This window comes from Hippoglossus hippoglossus, chromosome 2, assembly GCF_009819705.1.
Source record: "Hippoglossus hippoglossus isolate fHipHip1 chromosome 2, fHipHip1.pri, whole genome shotgun sequence".
In the NCBI taxonomy this organism is placed as follows: Eukaryota; Metazoa; Chordata; class Actinopteri; order Pleuronectiformes; family Pleuronectidae; genus Hippoglossus; species Hippoglossus hippoglossus.
This window is the reverse complement of record NC_047152.1, coordinates 10,112,596-10,121,165: the sequence shown is the minus strand read 5'-3', so window position 1 is coordinate 10,121,165 and position 8,570 is coordinate 10,112,596. Positions and strand designations below refer to the sequence as shown.

The following is an 8,570-nucleotide window of genomic DNA, read 5'->3' as shown; positions in this document are numbered from 1 at the left end:
AATCAGAGGCTGAGCAGAGAGGAACTCATGAGAAACGTGTTTGGTGATGAAGAGACGTTGGGTCTGTGACTAAACTCCACGAACTTACAGCTGCACTTGGAGAAGTAACGTTAAGATCTTCTCTCGGTGATTCAGCAACAAGACGTTTTTAGTTTAAATCTCTTCAGAGTAAACCTCATACTTTCTGCATTAGACTCAAACACTATAAATAAAGATGGACGACGCGTCTCTTCTTCCTCCTGTTCTACAAAAACGAAGCTGAATTATCTGGGATACGAACGCCGACATCTTTTTGACGCCATTTGCTCCAGTGACAACTCGGACGTTGGTCTCGACCTCTGTTGGTGATTATCATAATAATAATAATGGTTTAATATTGTGCAGGTCTGGACACACACACACAACATGCACATTCACACTGACACACACATTAGTAGTGTGTTTTCTCTGTGCTGGTGCCGTCTTCGTGGATTCTCCCTCTGTCTCTGTCGTCACTCGGACACAGCAGCTTCCCTCACTACCCAGTGTATAAAAATCTCTCTCCTCCCCCCCCCCTGCGACCAGTGTACATAGAAAAATGTTTACAGTGTATTTCCCCCTCCCACCCTTTGGCTCTGAAAAGCTGTTTGTGGTCAGTTTTCCGAGTCGAGCGGAGATGGCGTTCGTCCTGCGTGGGTTATTTCGGGCACGTTACACGTCACGAACAGCAGAGGAGAGATCACTGTAGTGTTGGCCGTCACAGAATCACAGTTACAGTAGAAACACGAGGTGAGTTTTGATGCTAAATTCAAGAACCAACAGTGTTATCTGCAAAAAAGTCATTGATGCTTCCTGGAGTCGTCTGTTTTCATTCACTAAACCAGAACCAGACGTGTGACGGAGAACGGAACAGAACAAGGTTCGGTCTCAGATCTTTACACCGGTGAACAGGAAATAAGAAAAGGTCTGTTTCCTCTGATGAATGTGACACCACAGTGGCTGGCAGTGAGTTCAGGTCCGTAGTTGAATCCAGGACAACACGACACTTAGCGTCCGCCGCTGTGTGGCGGTCACGTGCCTGGGATTCACCCTCACGTCCTCGGTGACTCGGAGTCTCTATCTACAGAACGGAAATGGACTGGATCTGGTGAAGCCGTGTGGGTTGGGTCTGCTCGGTTCCACCTCCTCCTGATGTTGCTACAGTCGACGGCAGATGGCACTGTTTGAAACGAGTCGGGCGGCGGCTCTGGTTGCGTGGCGCTCCGCTCTGAGTGGGACGGTGGAGCCGGAGAGGATGTCGGGGTTGTTGGAGGCTGGAGGCAGATTAAGGAACACAGGTTCGTCACGTGGAATCGATCTAGACCACAGTGTTCCGCTGTCGGTACGGAGGAGGGGGCAGGACGGTGCCGGCTTTCAGGGAGAACTCTGTCATGTATTCAGGGTTCTCGGCCACCACCGGCCGTATGTGTCCGTTCTGCTTGTAGAAGAGTTTGGCGTTGGTGGAACCCCCCTGGGCGCCGTCAGGGCCCGCCTGGTTCGAGGGTTTGGGAGGCAAGCTGTGCTGCCAGTATTCTGGATTGTCAAAGGTCACCTTGAGCTTCTTCCCGCTGGTTTTACCTGCTGACATGTGTCCTCCGTGCTTCATCATGCTGGCGGGGTGCGTGGCTCCGTGGCCCTGGTACGCCGGCAGGCTGCTGTGCCCGAGCGTGGCCGCGGCGGACAGGGCGATGGACTGGCACAACTGGGACTGGGCAGACGCTCCCGTTTGGCTCGGCGCGGCGGAGACGCCACCAGGTTGTCCTGCAGGTTTGACGATGTGGTGGGCGTGGAGGATGTGGGCCGGTGGGCCGTGGAGGCAAGACAGGCCAGATGGAGAGGGCTGCGCCGAGGGGAGGGGGTAGTGCGGCAGGCTGGTCTGGATGGTGAGGGGGAGGTGGGAGCCTGAGGTGGTGGCTGAGATGGACGGAGGCTGGTTGGGAAGAGGGAGGCCGTTCCTCCTCAGAGCTTCCAGGCCCAGCTCGGCCGGGCTGTGGAAGGTGTTCAGGTAGAGGGGCTCGTTAATGTACTCGTCCTCTCCTTTGGGCTGACTGTTGGGTGTGCTGTGGTAGCCCGGGTTGTCCAGGGCGTGGATCTCGCCGTTTTTACGCCGCGAGACAAACGGGTTCTCCTCGATGGGATTCAGGTATTCTGCAGCACGGGTCAGGAAAGGGAGGGAGGGTAAGAAAGTGGAGAAGAAGAGAGAAAAAGGAGTTTGTGAGAGAAGAAGACACAGAAATTAAATCAAGAGAAGGTAAAACTACAGAAATGGAAATTGAAGAAAGAGAGATCACGGCTAATGAGGAGAGGAGATGGAGATGGAGATGATAATGGTGATAATGGCAGCCACTCAGGACCAGACAGGCAACTTGCCAGCACTTCTTTGGCACTAGAAGCTCCATCTGCCGGAGGTGAAAATGCCGGCAAATGACCCCTCAATGCTTCCAAGTGCTGTAATAGTGGGGTGCCAACCTATTGATTTTGCCCACTCTCCCGCTCCTTGACATTGCATCAGATGCATTTTGCTGCAGGCTTTGTTATGTTCCGAGCCGCTCGCAATCAAAGACGCCGGAGCAGGAGCGGAGCTGATGGGCTGAATTATGATAAAAGGCAAAACATGACTGCGGAGGAGTGGCGGACATACACTGCTGCCGGCAGCGGCTCGGCAGGAATTCTAATCAATGGCATGAGATGCGTTGAACGGGCGAAAATGACGAGAGGAAGGCTCGACACGAGACGGTGTTTCCTCTGAGCAGAGCGGAGAGAAGGTGCACGAGGCTGCAGATCTCCGCTCAGACAGGATGAACTTGTTTTTACATTTAAATTGTGTTTGTGTCTGGAGCAGCCCAGAAGATTGTAGAGCAGAGGTTTTACTTCCACCGCACCGAGCTCCTTGTATATTTGTGAGAAGTTAATAGAAAGGGATGAGGTTATGTTGAAGTTTAAGAGTTTTGCTCAGTAAAATGAACTCAATGTCCAAGGCCTGTATTATGTGATTCCAGCTGCTACAAGTACCTGAGGAGCTCTTGTCCTTCATCGGCGTCATGTATCCGTCCTCGTCCGTGTCCCCTCTGGACGTCCTCTCCCCGAGGAAGATGGTGGGGTCAGCGCTGTACCTCTGGCCGCCGCTGTCCTCGCCCCCGGTCTGGCTCAGGCTCTTTTTATGCAGGCTCCCGTTGCAGCGCTGGTCCTCCAGGGCTGAAGCCGAGCCACCCGCCGCCTCCTGGTTCACACCGGCTTGGGCGCCCGCCACAGGGCCCTCTGCGGGGATTGGACCGCCGTCTCGATAGCCAAACTGGTTCTGAGGTAGAAGACAGAGAAGACGATAGTTTAAAAACAAGCCAAACTCAAGATGACTGCAGTTCAGCAAACACACGGCGCGGTGCCAAGATAAAGGAAAGGTTAGCGTTAGTTTACGCCACCTGCAGCGAAAGACGTGAGACTTAAGCGGTGCAGCTGCAGGATGAAGCTAATACTCAAAGTTGTGCTGGCGTAGTCATCGGCCTTCAGGGAGAGTGAGGGGCATCGAGGCAGAGCTTCGATTCAAACACCTGAACCTCAGAAAGAACAAAAACCCCCACAAGAAAATACAAAACATGACATGTGCAGCAAAGGGCTTCTCGTGGCGCTGTCTTCGTTCGCCGTGGGCTGTTTAACCCGGGCCTCCTCCTCTGCACTCTCACCAACTGAAGCACTGGAGCAGCAATTACAGGAAGCGGAGCAACAAAACACAGGCGGAAAAAAGAAGGAAGTGTCCCGGGGTCATATCTGTCCACCTCCTCCCACTGTCTTCCCTCCATCGCAATCAGCTCCGAACTTCTCTGCTCATCCCTTCTTCAAAGCCAGTCATTATCCGCTGCTCTTTTCAAGTTGTGAGCGTGAGAGAGAATCAGCCCAGATTAGATAATCGTCTGTATCCGACTGCGTCTGCGGCGCTGCAACCTGAATAACTAACTTCCCCCGGCGCAGGCAGCCAGCCGGCGGATCTGAGCGAGTTCTCGCTCTGCACGTGTGGGGGCTTTAGACGGCGTATTTAAAAGAGTTTCAATTTGTGACGGGGGTGTTGACCTTGAGCGCGGAGGAGCCTGGATGGATTAGCGTGTATGTTTCTGACGTACGTGTGCGTTCATCTGGGACGAAGAGCCGTCGGCAAACGGGCGGGTCGTGTGGGTAAAGGTGCAGAAGCTGCCGGGCCGCGGGCCGGCGGCACGTGGTGCTCGCTGCAGAGCAAACAGCCGAGCCCGCGCTCATTGTCTATTAGCAAACGGCCCCGGCATTTTAAAAGAGCGCCTGTTATTTGCTCATGCCGCTCTGAGTAATGAAACCTGGGGCCTGGGGAGCCCCGGCATAAAGAGTCCAGATCTAAGCCACACACTCTGTGAAGGAAATGATGGAGGTGGGCCATTAGCGCAGGGAAATCATCAGTGCATTGGAAAGTCTGAGCCACCTTGAGCACGTACAGAGGACGCAGAGTTTCTGACCAAAGGGGAAAAACAGAATGTCTACTTTATGTAGGGAGGAAGTTTTATGGTTAGAAATTCCACATTGAGCCATTTTCATCGACTATCCTTTAAAGCTAAGGCTGTAAAATGTTTAAGAATCCGTTTTCCACATGTTTGCGTGTTTCCTTACTCTGTTGGAGTCAACCCGAGGCCGGGTGTTGTACGCCTGAGGAGCCATGTTGAAGCCTCGAGGCACCAGGTACTCCTCAGCGTCCATCAGGTCGTTCAGATCCTCCTCGTCCAGGAGGCTCTGGAAGAACTTGCTGTCGTTGGGGCTGGGCAGCTTCATCCGGTCGTCTCCCTGAGCACAAAGCACATATTTGAATGTCCAGAAAAGCCTTATTATAAAGAGCTCCAGCAGTGAACCCCTTCAGGAGAACCCACCTGGATGACCAGGTACCGCTGGGGGTCACGGGCCATCCTGCAGAACTCCGCAGCCAGCTCTTTGAACTTGGGCCTGCTGTCTGCATCAATCATCCAGCCTGAGGAAGAAGCACACAACAAAGGATGTGAATAAAACACCGAGTGAGGAACAGTCTCCAAACCAAAGCTGTTAAAGTTTCTCTCAATATTCTGTGGTCCAGTTTATTGTCATTCTCTGGGGAAGACGATTTCTGACCGTCTACTGCACTTTCAGTTTGTCATAATTCATTTTCTCTCAGCTCGGTCATTGTTGTCTGTCTCTGAGCTCAAAGAAAAACATAATGTTCAACAAATAACTGGGATATTATAGTGTGTGTGTGTGTGTGTGTGTGTGTGTGTGTTTGTGTGTGTCTCTGTGTGTACTCAATCTCTAAAGGAGGAGGAGGCTGCAGAGGTTGGTTAAAGTAATATATTTGAAGATTTGTAGTAAAGAACACACGGTGAGCTGCAGGAATTGGAAGCTGTATAAACAAACAATAAAGTGAAGTCACTTTTATGAGGTTTGATGCATTGTGAGGGTTGCATGCCTTGCTCAAGAGCAACTCAAGAGGCCCAGCTCCCTCTCTCCCTGACATCTCGGATGTTATAAACACAGAGAACCTCTAACAAGTGGCGTGACCCCGTTGACCTGAGTGCAGCATTGCACTATGGGTAAAAAAGGAGATAGAAATACGAACTGTAGCATATGACATCTCAATCAGGGAACCAGGAGCAGCCTGAAGCGTTTCTGCAGCACGGTAAGTTAAGGGAATCCTTTTGACCTCAGCGTTTTTAATATTATTGTCATAACACGTCTGATGAAATGTATTTCCTCCTCCAGGACCGAACGAATCAGCTGCCGCTTCGTTATTATGCTAAATGGCTTCAGGGCTTCAGTGGATTGCGTCTGAGCTGTCAGAAGCCAGTGGCAATCATTTTTCATTTGGATAAAAAACAATTAGATATTATGACATTTGGGTTGGATTAACATTTTGGTCGTGGGAATATGTTTTGATGTGGAGTTCCGAGCTGGATCACATCGTTCCCTCTCAACACGTTTGGCATTTCAAGCACTCGGCTGTCGTCCTCGTCCACAGTGAATCACAATGAGTGCAAGTTTAGATTCACAGAGTTACAAGCTGCCGATAATAGAAGCAGATTCATGGCACACGTACAATATTTGTGCGGGGGAAGAGAAGTCATTAAAGGGAAAAGACGATGATGTGAGGACATTTTTCAAGAGATTTGCAGCCGTCAGCAGACGAGAGAGAGACGAGTCGCTGAGTTCAGTCGAGGTGGAGGATGACCAGCCTGGTGCCGGCAGAGGGGAAAGCCGAGCAGCCGTCAGCTGGCCGAGCGAGGAGCGAGGACTGGCACGTGCACCTGGAGCCATTCCTGTAAAATGTGTGAGGGTGGATCCTCTGCAGCCTCGTGCACCAACACCAGGGCTGTGGATCCAGCCGGGGGGGGGGGGGGGGGGGGGGGGTGAGCAGGACGGCTGCAGGGAGGGAGGTGTGTGGGTCCAGATGGAAGACGACACGAACAAGGAAGCAGAAGCTCGGTGTGACGACAGGATTCTCTGTTTTCTGTCGGGTTTGATTTCATGTTTCAGCGTTGAACCAAATCCCCAGAGCTCAAATATCACATTTAACAGATAAATATTAAAAACATGAAGCGTTTAACTGTGACAGACTGGATTTAACTTGATCAAGAGATAATTAATACGTTACCTACAAACTGGGCCAGAGCAGGACCAGTGGACACGAATGGTTTAAAGACTTTTAGCTAAATGTCTCATCTTGGCAAGAAAGTGAATCCAGAGATATTAATTTAATCCTTAATAAATCTAAACAGCACGTTCGGAGCTGGTTCCGTGTCGTGCTCCGTCCGTCTCGTTCTCACACACCCGAGCCTCGTCCTGTTCTTACAGCCGCCTCCCTGATGGTGCGTCTGAGACCTCAGGACATCATCACCACTTTACAGCTCAACCACAAAATGTTATTTCTCAATGGAAAACCAGTTCAAATTGTTCGGGGGAAAAGGAAAGAGAAAGGAATTATGACCCCCCCCCCCCCCCCCATCACTCCTGATGTGTGTGCAGCTCGGACAAACACAACGATTTAACCTGGTCGCTACGTTTTTTTATATCGCGCCCCACGCTCGTCTTTGTGTGTCTGAGTGTGTGTGTGTTTGCTGGCTCACATTTGACCATGACCATGTAGACGTCGATGGTGCAAATGGGCGGCTGCGGCAGGCGCTCCCCTTTCTCCAGGATGTCGGGGATTTCTCTCGTGGGGATGCCGTCGTACGGTTTGCCGCCAAATGTCATCAGCTCCCAGATGGTCACGCCTTGGGGGGGTGGGGGGGGGGGGGGTGAAGACAGACAGTGAGAGATGATGAAGACGGGGAGATGAGGAGGCACATAAAGGAAGCAGCTTGTTGATGACGTAACACACTCACCATAACTCCACACGTCACTCTGATGGGTGAACTTCCTGTAGTGAATACACTCCAGAGCCATCCACTTAATGGGCATCTGCGGAGACACAGACACACGAGAGGCTGTTTACGATGCATCAAGAAGACATTCATCATATTTATTTCAACCTCGGTTCCACACTGAACTTCTCTCGCTCCACAGCCGGCTCGGCGTTTAATCTTGTGTTTGGGAGACCAGATCGGGAAATCGACGACTCTTTCAACCATAGTTTTGCTCTGCTCGATATTACTCAAGTAGTGTGATTGATTAGCGTCAGTCCACCCCGGGGATCATCGACAGCGTGCACGCCTGTTTAAGATGCTAAATGGGAATGTGTCGGCCATTTGTCTCACGTTATCTCCACGGCCTATAGGTTTAGAAGAGGAGGCCGAGTGTGAAGCAGCAATAACAAAGAGCTCTTCTCTCTCTTTTCCACACAAGGACGACGACGCGCATCCGAACATCCATACGATTTCCATATTGACTGTAGGAGGGCGTCCTCCGCTGCAGAGCCCAGTGAACAAGGCAATTATCTGGCCTTTTGCACACACCACTCTTTAAAATACAGCTGCATGACATACACATGTGCTCCTCAGGGAAATGAACAGGAAGAGGGGAAATAAAAACCGTTCAGGTTGGAAACGTGACAGCGAGCCTCCGCTCCCATCTGCGTTGATTTACCTCCCGTGGGGCGTCTGTCTTTACGGCGAAGCTGCAGATGTGCTGACAACAGCTCTCATTCACCGAGTCATCAGTGACCACCAGCGAGGAGTCAATCACTCCGACGGCTGCGGCTAGAAAAACACTTTCCTCTCCCACTCTCTCTCTCGTGCTCGGAGATAACAACTCCAACTCGAGACGCAGCGGCTACCTCCAGGCCTCCGGCGCAATAGATGCAGCAATGAACGAGCCAATTTAATAAAGCCAGTTGATCAGAACAATTTGCATAGTAAGTCTCGAGTGAGGGGAAGAGAAGGGGCCTCTGATTAATGTAGCCCGGGTCCCCGAACAAAACAAACCGAGTGCAGGCGCGGCCGCATCATTGTTCAGATGAAGTGTTTCTAAATTGTATTTTACCGGAGCTGAGTTCACAGGAGTTTCGCAGATTTGGAAATGTTAAAGATGCTGCTCCGTGACACACAAAGCACATTTATTTCTGCTCTTCTTTTATC

General features: G+C 51.3%; 1 protein-coding gene across 3 annotated transcripts in view; it reads right to left on the bottom strand.

Annotated features, from left to right (window-relative positions):
• Positions 1 to 527: 527 nt before the first annotated feature.
• Positions 528 to 8,570, bottom strand: part of LOC117776946 (receptor tyrosine-protein kinase erbB-4-like) — a 185,700-nt gene continuing 177,657 nt past the window's right edge. For all 3 annotated transcript variants that reach the window (XM_034611380.1, XM_034611395.1, XM_034611388.1), the window contains exons 22-27: positions 7,380 to 7,455; positions 7,122 to 7,268; positions 4,902 to 4,999; positions 4,648 to 4,818; positions 3,031 to 3,316; positions 528 to 2,166 (exon numbers count right to left, since the gene is read on the bottom strand). In XM_034611380.1, coding sequence (XP_034467271.1) covers positions 1,337 to 2,166; positions 3,031 to 3,316; positions 4,648 to 4,818; positions 4,902 to 4,999; positions 7,122 to 7,268; positions 7,380 to 7,455 — 1,608 coding nt within the window. In that variant the 3' untranslated portion in view covers positions 528 to 1,336. The remainder of the gene's footprint in view (positions 2,167 to 3,030; positions 3,317 to 4,647; positions 4,819 to 4,901; positions 5,000 to 7,121; positions 7,269 to 7,379; positions 7,456 to 8,570) is intronic.